Source organism: Serinus canaria, chromosome 2 (genome assembly GCF_022539315.1).
Source record: "Serinus canaria isolate serCan28SL12 chromosome 2, serCan2020, whole genome shotgun sequence".
Taxonomy (NCBI): Eukaryota; Metazoa; Chordata; class Aves; order Passeriformes; family Fringillidae; genus Serinus; species Serinus canaria.
This window is the reverse complement of record NC_066315.1, coordinates 66,347,507-66,368,260: the sequence shown is the minus strand read 5'-3', so window position 1 is coordinate 66,368,260 and position 20,754 is coordinate 66,347,507. Positions and strand designations below refer to the sequence as shown.

General features: G+C 44.3%; 1 protein-coding gene across 3 annotated transcripts in view; it reads left to right on the top strand.

The window, feature by feature from the left end:
- Positions 1–5,345: 5,345 nt before the first annotated feature.
- DSP (desmoplakin) overlaps positions 5,346–20,754 on the top strand; it is a 39,157-nt gene continuing 23,748 nt past the window's right edge. Inside the window, exons 1-5 of one of the 3 annotated variants that reach the window (XM_009089812.4) lie at positions 5,346–5,666; positions 14,645–14,747; positions 16,409–16,557; positions 16,902–17,076; positions 19,642–19,770. In XM_009089812.4, coding sequence (XP_009088060.1) covers positions 5,458–5,666; positions 14,645–14,747; positions 16,409–16,557; positions 16,902–17,076; positions 19,642–19,770 — 765 coding nt within the window. In that variant the 5' untranslated portion in view covers positions 5,346–5,457. The remainder of the gene's footprint in view (positions 5,667–14,644; positions 14,748–16,408; positions 16,558–16,901; positions 17,077–19,641; positions 19,771–20,754) is intronic. The other 2 variants (XM_009089740.4, XM_018923279.3) reach the window with 2 other exon arrangements.

Here is a 20,754-nt window from a genome sequence, read left to right as displayed (position 1 = left end):
AAAAAAGGGATGGGTGTCAAAAAAATCATGGTGCTCCTTATCCCCTTGGGCTTGAAGACACCTGGGTGTTAATTAGAGCAGCTCCAGTGTGAAGAAAGTGTAAAGATCCCTTGAGAGCTTGAGAAACATCCTACTTCTCACCTTGTGTTGTGTGGTTGAACAGCTCTGTAGTACCTAACACCAATTATCAAACTGTCTGCATAATGAGGGGCAGATGCACCTTGCCAAAAGTCCATATTTTATTAAAAGAATTCATAAATGAATGCATTTTGGATGCACGGGTGTGGCTTGATCCAAGATATTTGTCCAACTACTAAAGAATAATTAGTCAGAAATAGCCTTGTATTGCTCTCAGCACTTTTAAGTATCTTAAGGTATGTTAACTTCTCAACGTCTAGCAAACAGGTGTTGGTGAAAGAAACAGAATGGTGAAGTGAGACTTTAAAGGAACCATAATAATGTAACATTAAATATTTTGCCTTGTACAGTCAGTGTTTAAATGTTCTACTTGCAGCAACATGAAATCAGGAGCTGTGTAGAAATACTACGTGCATGCTCTGTGGGTCATGGTAGGACCATGCTGGGAAAACAATGTCCCATGCTGGTCTCCTCCACCTGAATCTGAAGAGGGAGGCATCCTGAAACTTTTTGTCTGAGTAGTCAGTCAGGTTTGACAAGGCTGACACATCCCTTACCACACCCTCTACTTTTGCATGGTATAGAAGGAATTGTGCAGTCCTAAGCTTCATTCCTCTTGATGAATTCAAAGGCTTTTTTTTAACCCTGCCAAAGACTGAGGTGGTAATATTCCAGGGACTGTCTGAAAGGAGCTCAGTGGCTGTTCAGGAACCTGGAAATGACAGCTCTTGGCAGGCAGTCCGGGACTTGACTGGAGAGAGGCTCACAGTGAGCACCTTGTATCAGTCGTACCCTGCCCTCCAAAAACTCTCCAAACTGGGGCATATCTACATTTTAAAGTGCATTTTGCTGCAGGGCCCTGTAAATCTGCCCATAGTTAGACACCATCTGAGTGCATGTAAGATGTATCTTCCCTGTGACAGGGATACAGCTGAATAGGTTGTCTGAGCCCTCTCAGTTTGTTATTAATGACATTTTGGACCATACCTGCTGTTGCTAGAGCTCTTCCTAGTGGCACCAGCCTCTCCTCACATGCATAGAGCAGCTCAGACTCTGAAGTGTTAACTGTGAGTTTTCTGGGGAGAATTCAGCCTGAGCAAAGGGAGGAAGTGGAAATGCCCAGGACTGACTTTCACATCTTCACAAACATGGACTTTGTGGATGCTGCCACTCAGCCCAAGCTGCCTCTTCCCAGGCAGCCCCTGCACAGCTGGTGGTGCATATCGAGCACCTGACAAAGACACATCACCAGATTAGTGGCTTGCACGTGCAAGCTTGTCCTTATTGCCCAAAACTGTAGGAGTTAGGAACACAAAAGTCACACACTGGTTTACCTGGATGATTTGATGTGTTTGGAAGGCCAGAGCTGGATTTTTTTGCAAGCTACCATAATGGAAATCAGTTACCAAGTCAAATTCAGGTTTGTACTTTGAATGTCAGATGTCACTGGTTATCAATGTGTTTCAGCTGCTTTAAATTTATTTGGTTTCTATCCGGGCAAGGAAGGCATTAAAGAGAGGAAGCCATTAAATAAGCTCAGAAGAAGCCACGTGAAATAGGAGGGGCTGGCAAGTACTGCCAACAGCAATGAATTAACAAGCCATTGAGGGGAATTTCAGTGTGCCCCTGGGAATTCAGTTTTTAAGACAAAATGCAGAGGTTTCCCTGGTATAGACAGGGACCAACACAGCATGTCAAGCTCAGGTAGTGTCCTGAGAGAAGACCCATTATCCAGCAGCCTAAGCCTAACATAGGGCTTTTGGGTCCACCATTTAGAGTTGGAAAGGAGCCTTTTATTAAAACTAAAAAGATATGCCTAGCACTAATATTATGTATAAAGGAGTCTCCCTCTGTTTGCTGAAGCAGTCATCAGCTGCTGACATTTTGCCTCTTTGGAACTGCTGTCTCCTGATAACCTCATGGTGCCTGCAATTCTAAGGGAGGCACATTAGGAAACAGGGCTGCAGCGTGGACCCTAGCTCTAGCTTGGGTTCAGGTGCCTGTAGGAAATATTGTACCTCCTTTAGACTAACTTGCTTAAAAAGGGGCTCGCTCCTAAGATTGACACAATTTTAACAGATCTTTACCTTAGGAGACAGAACTCTGCTAAAGGAGATGAACTGTAAACTCCAAATTGCTGCATTTTATTCTCTCCTGCACGTAGTTTTCCTTGGAGGGAAAATCATACAAGCATGGTTTGGTTTGAGTGGGAAGGGACCCTAAAGGTCAGCTACTTCCAGTCCCACTGCCATGGGGAGGGACACCATGAGACTGTAGTTTGCAGTTTACTGACCATTTGCACCCAAAAACTCTTTGATATCAAAGAAAGTCAAGGAACTTAGGATGTGACCTTAGGTATGTCAGGACTGGGCCTTTCCAGGAATAGTGGAGCAAGATTTAAGTGGGATCATCCAGCTATTACACTGACATTTTCATGCATTTAGATGAATTTCAAGCAATATCTATGTGGCTTGGTCCTGCTTCAAGATAACTGAGCCCAGCTAGGGTAAGCATCCAAGAAACATAGATTACTTCAGCAAATTTAATTATTTGTATTTATTTATTTCATTTGTCTATCTATTAAAACATCTAAGATGGGAGAACTGTGCTGCTCACAGCATCATCTCAGTCTTATCCTCTTGTTCTCATTTCAGTGGGGCTAATTGTGCAAGTAGCACCACCAGAACCCAGTCATTATTTATGTATTTAAGGATTTTTCTGCATGTCCAGGTAGCAGTGACTCATCCAGGCCTCTGGGTGTATCTCACACACGCTGTCTCCATCACAGATAATGGTGTGCCTCACTGAGCTGGCACACCAGTCCAAGCTGAAGGGTGGGGCTGATTGGAGGTGGTGCTAAAACTCAGCAAGGACCTCAAATCAGTGTAATACTTTTGGATCTCTAAATATGCATAAATACAAATGGACACCTTTCAAAGGGACTCGCAGGGAAAAAAAAAGCTTCATGTTTGTATGTCTGAATACAAATGCCTGGCTCGATACAGCAGTATGCAAAATTTTGACTTTTATGTATATTGGTGGTATTAATTCAGAGATCTGTATTTAGGTTTCAAAAAGCTTGGATTGGAGTATCAAAGGACAAAGTTCAAGTTTCCCTCATTTTGCACTTCCTGCCCATTCTACATCTGTTTTCTACTTTTTTCCTTCCTTCTTTACAGCACTGAGCCTCTATATTTGTTTTTCTTACTCATCCTCGTTTCGTATTCTGCTCCCTTACGGCTTTGAAATGTAATGTCAAACCATCCAATCGTGCAGATGTAATCTGTATTCAAAACAGCATCCCAAATCCACATCTATACCCAAATATATATGTATGTCTGTATACATACATATATTCACTCATATGCAGTGATTCACGTTACATATAATATAGCATATATATTACAATATAAAAGTCCCTGCATGACTTCACATATAATAAGGCACCTTGCATTCTGCCTCTTCGTAGCACTCTTTACAGCTCCAGGCTGTGCCACCAGGATGCTCTTCAGGACCAAGCAACTCCACGTTTGTTAGGAGGAGCTCTCACGGCTCCTCTACGCCACACTTTGCCCATCATCTCCAGCATCAGGGCAGGTTTTTGGGTGATCTGTGCCATGGTGCTCCCAGCAGTTTCAGTGGTGCTCGGGAAAACTGCACTAGTTCAGTTTTCTCTTGAATAGTTTAGGAAGTCTTGTCCTTTGATATGTTTATCTAGTTCTTACTTACTGTCCCATGATCTATCACTTGGATTTAAAATACTAGGAAAATGAGGAGTGCAGAAAAGACAGAAACAGGCTCAAGAATTTCTGCATGGTGTGGGCTGCTGGCGATCTCACACGAATTAAAAAACCTTCCAGCAGACATGCTGTCACAGAGCATCAGGTGGCTGATACGGTTGGCTCATACACTACACATTGGTATGAAAGCCTCAGGAGTATTTCAGAAAAGCCTGGCACGGTTATTCACGAGTGACTGCTGCTTCTTAAAAACTGGCCATCTTTGTTTTCCAACACCATGGACAAGTGGCCAGACCAGCTGAGGCAGTGCCACTGAAACTAGCTAAGAATTGGTGCTCAGTTGAGACTAATCCGATGGTCACTGGCTGGCAACAAAGGCCCCTCTGGGCATATGACAGTAAATTGCCTTTGCCAACACCCTGTACAAGCATGGATGTGTTAAAATGATTTTGTCTCCTAAGATACGGCCTATTTGAAAGTTAAACACAAGTTTCACAGCACCAGAAGGCAGGAATCAAGAAAATCTGAGGACTAAAGACAAGTTTAAATGCCTGTTTCTGCATATCTTCTTTCTCAGGCACAAACACAGTCAGCGCATGGCACCAGTCCAACATTTCATGCACTGGGACACAAATTTCAGCCCTGTTTCAGAAATGCACTGGGCTTGGAGTGCCCAAAGCCCTCCTAAATGTGGGACCCTGTGTATTTTGGAACGGATGAAACATGCACGTCGTTTTCCCGACGTGTATCAAAACCCTGTGATGCGCAGGGCAGAGGGCAGCTGCCAGTGGAACAGACCCATCCTCGACAGAATGGTGCCGATTTACCCAGGGCTGCCTTGTTCAGGCGCCGGGTTCTTTCCGGAGAGGCACGGAGGTGTTGGGCGTCGAGGGTACCCTGGTCCCGTCCATCCTCCCCGCAGCGCTCCAAGCCCTCGGACGAGCCGCTCCATGCTCCGCGGCTTCGGCCGCAACTCCAGGGCAAGCTCCAGCCCGCAGACACAGGGCAGACACAGGTCAGGAGGGAGCTTCCAGTGGACTCCAACCTCCGCTGGCGACTCCTGAGGGCAGCACACGCACCGGGAAAGGTGCTGGAAACACCGGTGCGACGGTGACAGAGGCCGTGCGCTGCCCGAGCGGCCACCGGGGAGGGACAGAGCGGCGGGGCGGGGGCCGGGGCCGCGGAGGAACCCGGGGCGGCCGCCGAGGAGGCGCGGAGGACGCAGGCGAGGCGCGGCTCCACGCCCAGGAGCGCCGCTTAAAACCACCACGGAAAGGTGTGGCCTCGCCTTTCCTCTGCCGGCGGGGAGGGGACGGGACGGGACCTGCGCTCTTGCCGCCGCCGCCGCCAGCAGCCCTCGCCGCCCGCCCGGCTCCGCACCGCGCTCCTGCCCTGCCTCACCTGGGCCGCCCGACCGCCGGCTCCCGGCCTTTCCCGGCCCTCGGCGCACCGCGAGGGAGCGGCGGCACGGCGGCGGGCGCTGCCGGCCGTGAATGCTTTTCCTGCCGTCGGGTTCGGCTCAGTGTCCCCGTCGTTTTGCCTTTCGTCCCGCGCGGCCCCCGGCGGCTCTCCCGCTGCCATGAGCATCAACGGCGGGTCCCACCCGCGCATCAACACCCTGGGCCGGATGGCAAGGGCAGAGTCGGGCACCGACCTGCGCTACGAGATGAGCTCCCATGTCGGGGGCGGCGGCGGCGGCGGCGGCGGCGGCACCCACACGCACACCAGCCACAAGACCTACTACTACCAGAAGACCTATGGGGGGGACTACGCCTCCGACGGATACGGGTAGGTGCGGGTCCAGCCGGCCCCAGGCCCCGCTCCCTCGGGGCCGCCTTCCGACAGCTGCCGTGATCCCACTCGCTGTGGGATTCCCGAGGTGCGCGAGCTCGCAAGTGTCCATTTGCTGTTCCTCCCTGAGACGTCTTAACTTCTCTAAAAAACTTTTAATTGCAAGCGAAGAACTTACTTTTTTTAAAAAAAAACACTTTTAGTGGTGACTCTCCTTGAAGAGTAGCAAAATTAAGAACTGTCTCCCGTTTGCACTGAGGGCTGTAAATGGGTTGGTGCTGGCTCTATTGACCCAACAGTTCTGTGCTGATAAAGCCCTGATTTGCCCAGTGACGCAAAACCAGCTGAACTGAAGTGAATTGCTTTATACCCCATACACCCAGGCTCTGCCTTCCCCAACTAGTTGCATACCTAGGGCTATAAAACCATTTTAAGTAGTGGGCAATGTCCTCTTGTTAATTTTTGAGTTTGTTTCTAGCTTGTGCGAGGCCTGGGAGTTTAAGTCATGACTTTTCATAGATCCATCACTGACATTTGGTGGCAGGGGGCATAGAAACATGACAAGCAACACTGGTCTGCTCTCCTCACCTCTTACCTTTTTAACCTTCTTCTTGCCCTGGTGCTGTGAACACAGTCAATTTCTTGTAAGCAGGGTGCCAGCTGTGAATCCTGGCTTAGGGAATACCTTTTCTCATGGATGCATCAATCTGTGCACATCAACTCTGACAGGGACTTTTTGCAGAGTGCAGTTATCATGAAGACTTCTCCATTTGTCTCCTTGTCTGGGAGTTCACGGGACTGAAAAGCAGGCAACAGTTAGGGTCACTGAAGGAAACAGTGCTGGTGTATGGTACAGCACCATACACAGCTGGTGATGACTGGTATGTGTGTGGAATGGGTGTATTAAGTCTGTTAGTCTCATTATGGATGCCAGTGACTCAGGAATTGATGCAGAAGCCCTGTCATGTATGTTGTATTAGAATTTAAACCCTAATTTTATGGATAGTACCTAATTAGATTGCAAAAGGGTGGGAATTAAACATACATAGTAAATAAACAGCAGATGAGAAATGGCAGGCAAGGAGATCTATAAGTGGCCATCGAGAATTAGGGTTATCCTAGAGAGCACAGGGTGCTCAGCTTAGGTAAGTCAGACCAGTTGCTAGAGGACCACTGAATGAATGAAATACTTGCATTCTATGGATTTTTTGTATATTACTTTGCCCAGTCCTTAGTTTTAGTTCTTTGTTTGATTTTTGGATTGTTATGTGCATAGGTAAGTTAGTTACAACGAGTTGCAGCTAGAACACATCCAGTCACCAATACAGGAGTGTGATAATATCTATTTATTGCTATAGAATAAGAACAATTCAGTACTGTGGCATTGGTGAGTCCACACACTAGGGCTCCAAAATGCCACTGCTACGCTGCCTGTGTGAGGATTTGTTTTGCTGGTTGTGCTTCATTGCAAATGCCTTTACAAGATTTACCTTTACTTACCTGTACCTATTTACAGGAGACAGCCATGAAAAATGAATGGCAGTGCATGTTACTTCCCGGCTGTTCTCTTTTCCCTCACTTTTCGCTGGTGCAACTCTGTTTGGATTCAGCAGGGTGATTTCCATATCACTCCCAACTTTCACTAGAGGAAAAATGCTTTCCTTTAATTTAGCATTCTTTGGCTACAGTTACATATTTTAAGCCAGCCTGTAGTTAGGCTCTTCTTTCTGTAGCATTCAGTGGTGGTGTAGCAAGGGTGGAAAGGACAGACCTGACTGAGAGGTTAACAACCTTATATCAACATTCTTTCATTTGCTTTTTATGACATAATATTCATATCTCCTTTCTGGGGTGGTGTGTCTGGTAAGGAGGTTGGAATGAAAGTTCCTGTTCACTGTATTGTGAGATTTCTGAGTGGAACTAAAGACAGTTATAATTGAGATGACAAAAAAAAAAAAAAAAATATATATATATATATATGCATTTACATATTGTTTTATGTGCAAAAATCTGACCATACCAAATACTTAAAATCTTTTCTTGCAACGGAGTATGTGTGTTTGCCACCTTACTGAGTTGCATAGGTTTATTTTTAAGCAGTGCTGATACACGTTAAATGTGTCTCAAAACAAGTGATTTATTGTCAGTTAATGAAAAAAGCAGTTTTGCCAGATTTTGTATGTGTTTGTGTGCAGAAAATCCACTAAATGCTCTGCATGTTGTGCTACTGGGACCAGGGCCATCATCTATGGAACTGGTTTTATTAGCTACATTTAGCCGGACATATCCAGTGCCAAAGTTTAGTGGCATCTACTGAACTCAGAAAACGAAGGCTTCTTTTTTCCACGGGGAAGATCACTCTACCCTGATTTTTAAATGCAGCAAGATTCAAGTTAGGGTCTAGTCTTGTAAGTTTTGGGGCGTATTCTGCCAAACAAGTCTGTGCTGAGTATTACATTACTCACAGAGCAATATGAGACGCTCCCTACCCTTAGGGCTCAGCAAGGTGCTTTTACAACATTCCCTGTTTCTTCTGGCTTGGGAACTCAGGATGAGCTTGGCCCGGAGTACAGATACTCAGCTTGACAGTGACTCACACACTGCTAAACTGCCAATTCATCAGTCAAATATTTATCGATGTCTTTACTATGGAGATAGAAAATCTGATAAACCATGAGAGAAAAGAAAAAAACGCAAAGTTGTGCAGTTTTATTTGTCATTGCCGAGATTAGGGGAAAAAATAGCCTAGGATTCATGGTCACTGAATGACACGAACATAAATTAGTTTACACAATTCTGCTTAAGGATTAATGCAACTTCTGTGCTTCAAGTTAGAAAAGGAGTTAGAAAATTACCTACCCTGCCCTGACATTGCTTTGAGGAGCCAAGAAATAAAGTAAACGTGGAGAGAACCGACTCAAAGCCACACTTTTCCCTTTCCCATCAGTCTCGCAAGGCTCTGTAGAGTCCTGGCTCAGCTGAGTGGTGGTAGAGATCTGGCGTGGTGACTTCCCCTTCGAGCTGCTCAGACGGGGCGGGAGGGAGGGATGCGTCTGACTTGCCGCGGAATACCTGCCCTGCCGGCGGAGCCTGCGCCGCGCTCTGCCCGGCAGGGAAATGCTGCCACGCCGTGACATGAGAGCCAGGCTGAGCCTTTGCCAGGTCTGTGTTCCGTAGGGACGTGCAGGTGTGAGAGCCTCTTGTCAGGAGAAGGGGGTTTGCTGCCTTTCGAGCCGCAGAGGTGTATTTCCATGGTCCGGGCTAGAGCCGGCGTTTGGCACCTCCCTCTCCCAGAGGCGGAGGTGGGAGAAGCAGCGTGCGAGCAGCCGGCTGCATCGGGCAGGTCCGGCCTTGGGAACCGTTCTGTTGCTCCTGGTGATTCATACCACTGGGAAAAAGCACGAGGACTTTCTGTGAACAGGTGTGGCACGATCCCTTGTGAAACCCTGCATGCTGCGAAGGCACTAAGCCTCGGGGGTCCTAACAATTCAGTAATTCACTAGTGACAACTGGATTTTTGCACGTTTTTAATGGTATTTAGAGGCTGATTGTGCCAGGTGCAGAGGTCTTGTGAGGTTTCCAGCCATCATGGAAGCCCTAGTCTATGTGCATACTTGGCAGATGGGACTAGTTTGGTGAGGCTGTGGTGTGCCAAAACTGGTCCTAGTTAGAGCAGAGACATACGGGGAGAACTCTTGATGATTGGGCAGTTTGTACTCACCTCCTTTGAGGCAGGAGGGGGAAAGCTGGACTCTAGCATTTCAGCTCCTGGTTATTTTCTTATGGATGTCGTGATTCACCACCTTTATGCCGTTGCGTTTTCCAGCATACACACACCCAGCTGGCAGGTGGTGGCGGATGGGCGGGGGTACGTGCAGGCTCTGTGCTGGGAATGCAGATTCCAGGTCAGGTTTTTCTTCTGACTTGCCTACCCTGGGCATACCAGGTAATCCCTTTATGAATCTTTTGCTTGTTCAAACAGGTTTGTGTGGAGGGGGATGGGAAGTGTGAAGAAAAAGAAGTGCAATTTTTTTGCTCTTGTTGAATTATGGGAGCCGTTCAATATTCTGTATCTGCTAAAAGACTTTCTTTTAAGGCTTCCTCCATTTTTTTGATGAATAAAAAATAAAAAGCTTTGAATTTTTAAAAGGCTGGAAGTTTTGTGGAGGGCTTGGAAAATTTAACAAAGAGTATTCTAATTCATTTAAAATAGTATCTTTGGGACAAGAGCAACCTCTTTGTGCAACCTCCCAAAGCTTAGGGAGTTGTGAAGCTGTGGGAAGGCTCCTCAGAATTGCTGGATGTGTTTCTTTGTCTCCTTTGCCCTGCTTCTCTGGGCACTGATCACACTCTGGATAGCCTAGCAGCCTTTGGATGTGCAGCAGCAAAGGCAGACACTGGGGCAGCCCCCACGGCAGAGGTGTTTGTGCTGGGGTGTGCAGGTCTTGCAGCAGCAGGAGCCAAATGAGGAAGCAGAAGGTAGCTGGCTTCCTTGCCCCTTGGGTTCTGCAGCGATATCAGCTCCCACAGTGGGCTGTGAGGGTGCAAGCTGAGTGTTTAGAGAAGGTATTTGGTGTATTCAAAATGCATCCCTTGGGATAATTTTTTGACTGTTTGAATAAATCAGTGCCAGCAGTACCCAGCCCTGCTGTGTTCTGGGGACGTGGGCACTGCTAACATGTCTGTCTCTACGCTCATAACACATCATAGCTTGAGCATGTTTCTCAGTCCCTTTTAAAGGAAAAACAGGAGTAGTTCTTTCTTGTTTCAGTAGAGTTGGAGGTCTTGTTAGGATCACAGGTACTGCTCATCAGTTAAACACAAATCTGAGTTCAGACACAGGGGGTTAAACAGTAATGGCTGGATTTAGCTCAGTTGGGCTATATTCCAGCAGGGAGGTGTTGCTATCCTGCCCAAATCCCAGTGGCAGCAGGGGTTGGGCTATCCTCTCATTTCTCAGGGAGAGCAGGAGGGTAGAATAGCAAGGGAGCAATGTGTTCTGCCTTGACATGCACTGGGAAGGGTGGCTCCTGTGCAGAATGACGACAGGGAGATGCTATGCCTTTCCTAGGACTCTCCTGACAGTGGAGAGCAACAGGCCCACATTTCACCATCCCAAGTAAAAGCAATTCATCTGTGTTTTGAAGTGTTTTCATAATTTTAAAACAAAGACACTACCCCCTTTTGTTTTCCTTTGTTCCTTTAATAGTTAATGACTATTAAAATTAAGTTATTTTAATGAAGAACTCTACTTAATAGGACCTTTTTGAAATTCATGAGTTGCCTTCCAAATAAGTGCCATGGTCTAAAATGAGTTGTAGGGACAAATACGTAGTTAAGGTCAGAAGCAGTCCAGTCTGCTTCCCTCAGTGCTGTTCTGCAGGGTTTACAAAACCAAAGCAGCACAGCAAATAGTCAGGCTACTGCAAATGTATATGTTCATAAGTAATAGACCCTGCACTCTTTTGTTATCAGTCCTGCTGGAAGACCAGCCTCCAGTTCTTTCCAGTTCTGCTGGAATGGTTGATAACATATGCTGCATTTGCAGGGGTGCAGTAAAACAAATGAAAAATCTGCCCATATTTTCACTGCATGGTGTGCCTACAGTGTTGGATACAACAGGATCCTATTCATAGGTGCGAGGTTTAGGTGCTGCCAGAGTTAAATCAAATTGTCATAGCAGCAGTAGGTGTTAAAATGACCAAACTTTACTCTAAACTCATTCAGTTTCATGTAAACAAAATTAGACAAAACAGGAGAGATGCTGACAAAATACCATGTAAAGTAACTCACTTAATCTGTCTTCTCTGAGGATTGTTGGTATCCTGCATTTTCCTAAGGGACATACAAATATTTTCCTTTAACATGTAGGTTACATGTTTTTACTTTAAAAATACAGCTTTGTTCTTGCCTGTCCAGCATGTTCAGGGCTTGCCTCAGTTTCTTTGGTCCAGTATTTTCTGTGGTAAAACCATTTTCTATGGTTTTACTTTGGCTGTCTGTTTCCTACTGCCTCAAGGTTGGTTGTCTTATTACTCTGAGTTGGAGTTCCTGCTTTGATCTGCTCATCCCCATCAAAGGCCTGTTGGCTTTGTTAAGAGGTAGATTACACTGAAGGACTTTGAAACTGCTAATGGAGAACCTTCCAGTCACATGGGTCAAAAGTATTGAAGATGTGTCCCTGTGGGACTGTGCTGGTGCCATCTGACGTAGCAACATCAGTATATGTCTGTTAAGGTGTTGTCTCGCCAAGTATTTTTATTTTTAAAGTTCAGAGATTGATTTCTGCCCTTGGGCATGTTCGTACAGCTAAATCCCCTTCAGATTTGAAGGTCTTGATTTCTGTTGGTTTGGTGGAGCTAACAGAATGTTTGATGGCATCAAACATCAGCTCCTAGGTTGGCATCTGCTGCTTCTGATTGTGCCCAAGTAACCCCGTGTAGCTCTCTTTGGTCTTCTGGCAGATTTGAGAGCAAGTGCCTCTAACAGGCCATGACCTTTTTATCTTTATCATGGGATTTATCTCTGTTTTTTCACTGGCAAAACTGGTTAGATTTTTAACAACAAAGAAAGCATTAATGAAATAGCGTGCTCTTCTCTGTTTTCAATTTGTATAGCTCCAGCTTCTGCCATTATTTTGGTTATATCTTTATCTGCTGGATTGGAGAGCCTTAAATATGTGCTGCTTTCTTCTTGTGAAGGTCCCTGTGAACTTTAAACAAGTAACTTGTTGTTACTCTATTTGAAGACCTAGATAGGGTGTACTTAACCCTCTCATTTCAAGGCCTCTGCTCCTGCCTTTGAAACAGTTTTGTGCATCTGTATTTAGCCATCTTCAGGTTTTCAATTTTTTAAATTATTTGGACAATAATTATGGATGTGGCATTCAAACCTCATTAGAATGAACACAAAATGCTTCTATTTCTACTTCTTTGTATTTTAATTTAATAGTTTGATTTATTTGAAAATAGCTTTTCTTCACAATTTCTTACCATGTTAACTATCATAGCTGTTGTTTAGACCTCTTGTCATGGTGGAGTAATTTCTTTGAGTTCAGTGAAGTTACTCTGAAGCCAGTGGAGATAGACTGACTGGTTACAGTATAAATCTGGTCACCATCTATACGTTATTTGGCTTTAATGGATATCCAGCATTTGTAGCTGCCAGGACATGATGGAAAAAGTGATTCAAGAAAAAATATTCTTCCAGTGTTCTAAAAAGAGAAAATTGCTTGGAAAGTTCCTCTGTCTTTTTTATTATGTTTCATTCATGAGAATAATTGTGGGTGTAATTAAATGTAAATTTCAGATGCAGTCAGATATTTCTATATCTAAACACAGCAGTGGTGCCTAAGGAGAAGGAATGATTTAGAAAAGGAAGCTGACACAAAGCCTGGCTCAAAATCAGACCCGTGTGTTATTTTCCATAATTGTTTTCTTTCAGCAGTATCCAAGACACACAGGGGTGCATAGCACAGTGGGGTGCAGCGTTTGTGCAGCCAAGGGGTCACAGTGCAAGCTGGGGGCTGCATGTACACAGCTTGTTTTATGTCCCCCAGTGACTCTGCAGTTTTGTCTCTGTACCTCTGAGGGTCTGTTCCCTGGTATGGGGGAAGCTGCTGAATAGCTGCTCAAACAGATAGAAACAGTTCCTCAAAACAAATAGAAAAGGTTTGTTCCAGATGAGTTGGTAAGAGAATGGCCGGCTGCTGGTGCATCAAAAGCACACGCCGCAGAAGAGCTCTTTAAAATATTGTTTCTCACCACTCCAGTGATTTTGCCAAGGACAGTTCTGCTTTTTCACTGTCACAATTCCTTTTGTGAAGGTTGGTCAGAGTCTGTTCAAGTCAGTGGGAAGATTTCCATTGAATCCAGATTGCTTGCTGGCTCGGAATTGGACAGGTTCACACTGGTGCTCTTGTTGGCATTAGTGTTGTAAGGAATGTTTGTCTCTTCAGCAATTTGTAATGGAAAGGGTTACCTACTGTGAGCACAGGAGTTAAAAAACTAGGCAAGGCTTGGAAACACCTTAGCTTTTACTGTCTGTTAGTTGGGTTTGTTTTAGTTTCATTGGCAAGTGTTTGGGGTTAGGAGCCGCCTGGGCTTGCTTGGGAGGTCTGATCCCATCACCAAGGAATGGTTTCTCACTTGAAGCACCTCACCCCCATTCAACTACAGCGGCTCACTTTGATGGCTGAATCCTAAATGCTGGAAAAGCAACATTCTGGCAGTATGGATGCAGTAGATTATGTGCAAGACAACAATAAAGACCCCGTTACCTGACTTGCTTTCCCCCCCCCAACTAGTGTTTTTTACTTGGAGGCTCCAAACTCACACTTTATGTTCTTGTAAGAAAGTGTATTTCTACAGGCTCTACATCTATTTTTGTAGTAGCTTGTGTATCTTGCAATTCATTCCTAGGGTGCTGCACTAGCTTGTGCCTTTCTGCTGATAAAAGGGCCCTTCTTACACTTGTGTGGACTTGTGTGCTCCTGTGCTTGCCTAGCTGAGGATCCTGCTTTCCTTGTGTGCCCTGGCATTTGATGGCTGGTGTGATAGCATGAACAATTACATCACACAAAGGCTATGCTCTAATGTATTGACTTTAACAAAGATTGTGAATAATTCATTCTCGCTGTAATGCTGCCAAAGTTTAGTCCATCAAAGCTACAAATACCTGTGCTGGAAGAAAAACTTTCTCCTTTATAGCATGCCAGTTTCCACGTTCTGCTGTGTCCTGTGGCAAAGTCAGTCCATGCCTGCAGTTGCAGGACTATAAAGTGGCTCTGCCATCATGGAATTGTCATTAAAATTTCCCAGTGCAGTTGAAGTGTGTGTGTCCCTGTGAACCTGTATGAGGTGGATTATTCCGTGTGACTTCTCTTAACTGTTCTGAATTTGTGTTTCTTGTATTTCTTCAAAATGCACAATTGCTCTGTATTTAATTCATCATCTTATTCTTCTCCCCCACAACAGCCAGAATGGGACCTGTACCATGTCCAGACGCCAGAACACCATCCAGGAGCTTTTGCAAAACTGTTCGGATTGCCTGACGCGAGCTGAGCTCATAGTACAGCCTGTGAGTGCTTTTTGTTCTCCTTGTCCAAAGTGATTATGAATATTACATACATACTCTGGGTTGTTATCTGGACTCACAGGCTCTGCTTCTTCATCTCCTTTCTCCCCTATCAGCTGTTTGTGTGAGGCAGCTGGGAGTGGGATGACATACCTCCTTCTTAGGTCTCCTCCTTCCCTCTGTACACTGTTCAGTAAAACTGAAATGCTTCTGGTTAATAAAAGGGGTCTTCTTGATTAAAAAACAAAAAACAAACTCACCCTCAAACAGATTCTACTGCATCTTATTTTTCAGTTTTAGATCAGGACCACTGTCAGTGTTCACACCTCTTACTAATGCCTACTTACACTCTCTTAGTGTGTTCTGTAGGAAATGATCATCGTTTCCAGGACCATGATGAACCTGAGCCGCCTTAGGAAATACCTTTATTACCTTTATTTTATTTTTCCAGATGATTCCTAAAGAAGTAAATGAAACTAAAGTCTTCCTGGCTGTTTCAGCTTACATACACACGCACAATCTCTGCAGTATGCTACTCTGGTACAAACCCTGAGTGCCTGGGGGCGGTTTACTCACTGATGCTAAATTCACTTCTGGCAAACATGGGGTGTCCTCTGTTCCTGCTGAAGCAGAGGAGGTTCAGGGGTGGTGAGTGCATCCTGCTGCTGAGGCCACTGAGATGTGAAACACTTTAACAGTCCTAGCAGTAGATGTGATTTAGTGCGCTGTTTTGGACCCTCTGCGGACAGAAAATTCTTTCAGAAATGAACTCTGTGGTTAGGAGTTCATTTCCTTCTCAGAGATACAGGAGTGTGAGCATGTTTATGTAAAAATCAATGCCAGAGTAAATACTGCCTTTTGTTCAGGATTAATATTATTCCAGGGAACTTGAAAGAAAGAGATGTTTAGTTCCAGCTTGGTGCCACAACATGCATTGCCTGCTTTGTTTCTTTCTTTTCTTTCTAAGGGACAGAGCAATGAGGTCCATAATATTTTATTTGGAAAATCTGGTCACAGCTGTGTTATGTTTTGCTCAGCATGGCTGTGTCAGTGTGTGAGGAGGTCAAAGAGCCGTGGTGTCTTCCTGGTTGAAGCACCATGGCCATGCTGGTCCAACTGCACTGAGAGGGGGCATGGAGAATTTGCCTAGACTTTGGGTGATAAGGTGGGATGCAAATGTGATGGGGCATGGAGCTAGACCCAGGCAGACGGTCCTGCTTGTGTTTTTGCAGGAGAGGGAAGTCTTAGAACCTCAGGGAATCTTGTGGAAAATCAGGAGCCATATCTACCATCTCCTCCTAGAACAGTGTTTCCTTCTCATCTTCTGAACACAAAAGCACAATGTCTTAAGACGTTAGCACACCATGTGAAGCCTTGGCTCCACTGAAATAAACATCAAGATGTGCTGCTCTTTATGGAAAGTTTTGTTTGATAGCTACATTTTAATAATTTTCTTCCATATTTTCTTTTAATAAGCACTTTCCAGTGACTGTGGATCATCAGCCATCAGTTAAAACTGGCAGTCAGAGACCTGGCAGTTGAAACTTATCATGCTTCCTAAAAAAAACCCCCAGTCCTCATAACACCTTTCTTAAGACACCCAAAGAAGGTTTAGATGATGAATATTTAATTTAATTTCCCATCTTTTTTTTTTTTTTCATTAGGAATTGAAATATGGGGATGGCGTCCCCCTTAGAGGGAACAGGGATCTGGAAGACTGTTTTGCACAGGCAAATGACCAAATGGACATCCTGGATGGACTGATCAGAGAGATGAGGCAGATGGGCCAGCCCTGTGACATGTATCAGAAAAGGTATTGTCAGGGAAGGGTTGGGGTCGAGAATGTGACTGATAAAAGTTTGTGGTACCTTAAGTGCTCACCTTCCCTGGTGCTGCAGGATGTAATAGAAATCAAATAAGGTGGAACTAAATCTGTTTGGTCACACTAACATGGAGAAGGGTCTTGCAGAAATATATTTCTGATACAAATTGACGCTTTAGTTGTCTCCATGAAATCTTAGTATATTTTTTCCATGGTCTTTGCTTTCAACACTTTGTTTTGAATAGTTGGTGGTCTAGTTGGAGAGATAAATTGCCTTGTTTGTGTGTTTTCTGGGTGTTTTGCTCACAGGCACTAAATGTTTCCTTCCCTTTCAGGCTGCTTCAGCTGCAGGAGCAAATGCGTGCCCTGTACAAAGCCATCAGCGTTCCCCGTGCCAGGAGGGCCAGCTCCAAAGGTGGTGGCTGCTTCTCCTCTCAGAGTGGCTCGGGCTGGGATGAGTACACAAAACGTGTCACAAGTGAATGCTTAAGCTGGATGAGGCAGCAGAAGGTAAGTCTGTGCAAAACCCAGGGACAGTGCTGAAATTTGGTGTTGTTTACGAATGTCACCTCATATGTAGTAATGTTTTGGGTGCCAGTAGAAAAGTAAAGGTATGTGTGAATATTTGCAAGTTATTCCAAGTTCTTTCTTTTACCCTCCCAGTATTATACATATAGGGAGTTCTCACTGAAATGCAAACATGGATTGGGGTCTTCTTTTGCAGAGGAAAAGGTGTGGAAGTTAGATTTCAAAGCTAAATGAAACACAGGTGTTAACATAACGAAAGCATTGGCATATTTGTGTTAGAGATTATTATGCTCAGTATTTCCCTCCTTCCTTCCTTGCACAGATTTCCTTTGATTCATATTTATTTTAACCTTTTACACAGACAGGACCATCTTCACAGATTTAACCAATGTCCAGTGTTTTACAGTTATCTTCTCCTCTAGTCTGTCTTTATCACAGAGAGGTAGAGCTGATTGCTGAAGCTACTGTTTGTTGCATTCTGAGGACAAATTTGCCAATTCACAGCTGTTACTGATGTAACCTGGAATGGAAAGCACACACTGTGTTTTGTGCTGCTGAGGTGAAAGTTGTGTGTTGAAGTGAAAGTTGTGAGTTTGTGGTTTGACAGCCCTTTCTGAGAGACAGGAAGGGAGGATGGAATAAGGTGGCTGAAGTCACACGTGCAGACTCCTTGTAAATTGAAATTGAATTATTTTTATCTCTCTTTATTAGATTGTTGCTTTGTGATTCTGTCATTATTATTTGCGTATGGCATTTGCCAGGTGGCTCCTATGCAAACCAGATGGGGAGGGTAGAGCTCTGTAGAGTTGCAGTATTTTTAAGTGAGTGCTAGTTACAGTCCAGTCTTTCTGTGTGGCATGTTTTAGAGGAGGAAGGGGAAGTGGAGATGCACTCCTTGAGTGGTAATGTGTATAAGCATTGTGCCTGGACAGCCACTGCTGACACCATTGCTCTTGACATGCCCTGGGAGAGGAGGCTGATTGTCAAACCTGCCATGGCTTGAGGAGTGATGTTGGCCAGACTCTGGGCATGCTTCCAGCGATGAAAGATGGGGAACAGGCTGCACCTCCCAAAGACACCATGTGACGCCCTGCTCAGACACTCCTTGCTACACACAGGGAGCATAAGCAACTGCTTTATAGCTGTGTTCCCACACTAAACCTACTATGAAAGTAAAAGGCTCTCTCTCTCTCTTCCCCTTCATCCCTACAGCAAAGCTGAGGTGGGGCCAGTAAGCAGTTACCTCACTGGGAAAATTTATTTTGAACTTGCCACGATGCTGCTTCTTTCTGTCGTGCCTTGCCATGTCCCATTACTTGCTCACATTGAGACTGGGATAATGTTTCCCCTAGTAATGTGGAGGGATGTGGGAAAAAGTTCTGAGCAGCTGATGTTTTTTGCTGTTTTTCTGTTTTTTGTCTGTATGGTTTGCTGGTAGGAGAATCAGATGGTAGGGAGGGTTAGTCAAATTTCCAGTGCAGAGCTGGGGAAACTGCAGTGAAATCCAGACAGCCTTTGTTTTCATATGGCAGCCAGCCACAGCTGCCACTGTTGCTACAGTCTCTTTAGACTGTTTAAATATAACGAGAAGGGTCAAAGTCCTCTAACTTTCAAACGGCTGAATGAAAAATGGTTTTGTTTCTTGGATCATTTTCAGCACTGCCTTTGAACCCCTACGCTTGAGTTCTGGCTTTATTGTCATCTGTTGACTCATAGAGATTTGACTCCAGGCTGGTAATTACCAAATTCAGTTCCAGCCCAAGATTAGGATACCTCTTTCTTTCCTGGGCATGTGCATAGACAGGCATTCAGATGGAGCTGTAGTGTGTCTTCGCAGCATAAAAGAGGATTTGGAATTTGAGGAGCTGATTTTAAAGCTAGGTGGCTTTTAATATTTGGAAAAAAATGAAACAAGGAATGCAGTCAGGTATTAATTAGCAGGTGTATTACTGTTTTTCAAGGCTGTTTCTAGACATTTTCTCTTGGCATCCTACAATAAATGTTGCCAAAATGCAAAACAAACAACACATTTTCTAATAATTTCAGTTTATCTTCTGTGGAGTTTTTTTAGTGTGACTGCATTTAACTGAGTTTGTTGAAGTTTACATGAGCAAAATTAAAATGGAAATTTGGTGTACTGGGCTATAGAACTTAATTGGGCATTTTCACATGAATTGCATGAATAGCATTGTTTGATAAAGTCATGGTTTGTTTTCAGAGTCATAAGAATGTAATCTCACTGTAGAACATAAAATAACAGTGTGGTCCAAAGACAACAGATGAAAATACACTTCTGAGTGTGCTTTGCCTAGTGTATCTTTAAACAACTGAAATATTTTTCCTATTTTGTTTCTCCTCCTTTGGGAGCCTGCCACACCGCTTAATTGATGGCAATTTAAAGAAACTTTAAAACCCCATCCTGAACTTTTCTTTATTTCAATTTTTCTCTCTACCATATAGACTCTTTCCTTCAGTTCAATTCCTTTATGCTCCAATTTAGGCAGTAATGTTGGAAATGAAAGTACCAATCCTGTTTCTTGTTCCTAGGTTGAAATGGAGCAAGTAAAGTGGGGGTTCGAAGCAGCATCCATTGAGCAACAAATTTGTGAGCACAGGAGAACCCACAATGCCATCGGAGACTATCGTTGGCATCTGGATAAAGTCAAAACAGATCTGGTAACTGCTGTCCTCCCTTACATGTTGCTTGGTCTAGGTGTATAGCATTGGCTCCCTGGTGTTCCACTACAAAAAAAGGAATGTTGGAAAGTTCATCCTCTCTTCAGAAAGTGCTGATGTCACGATAGCAACCCCTTCCAACTCTTAATTCCTTGATAATTCCTCAGAATTTTAAAATAAAAATTTAGTAGCTATTTAGCTTTTTGTTGTTGTGCACCAAGGCTGGCAAATAAATATTGCTGTGTTATTTGTGAGACAGATAACTAAGAGTGATTATTCTCACTTGCTATATATTAAATAAGAAAGTGAAAGAATAGGGTGGGTGCTCAGATGCAGCCTTGAGTCATCAGGTTTTTTCTGTGAAAAATACCTGAATTCTGGGCTAAGATTAAAGCTTTTCTTATGTGGTGATAATATTTTTGCTTTCTTTTTTTCCTCTGAGACTTCAGTTGCCCTCTGAATTTTGTGATTGGAATAAAGAAGTGACTGAAAATACTGTGTTAACTTCCTCTCCTATGAGCCCAGCAGTTAGGTATAGGAGAGAGGAGGCTTATTTAATTTCCATTCATCTTTTCTCTTATTTGGCAGGAGAGAGTTCAATCTAAAGAAAAGGTAGTCTGTTCTGGAGCCCTCAACCAAGCTGAAGAGTGGAAAGGATTTTTCTCCCTTTTCCCTTCTGTTTCAAATAGGAAAGGTGATAGTCTGCCCTGTGGAATACCAGTTCCAAGGCTGGGCAGATTCTCAGCCATAGAAATGGGGATAAAGACTGGAGCTGTCTGCTTACCTTGTAATTTATACTAGTTCACAATTTCCAAAGCTTGCTCTAGGACAAGCTGGTGCAGGGGTTTTGGTGCAGAAAGAAATCCAGTTTTGAGTGTTGCTTTGGTGTTACAGATTATGTGCAGGCTTGGATATATATACCAAGCATCCCTGAGTGTAATAAGTTTGTCCAAGCCTTGGTTTTGTACTTCCTGAGTCATCCAG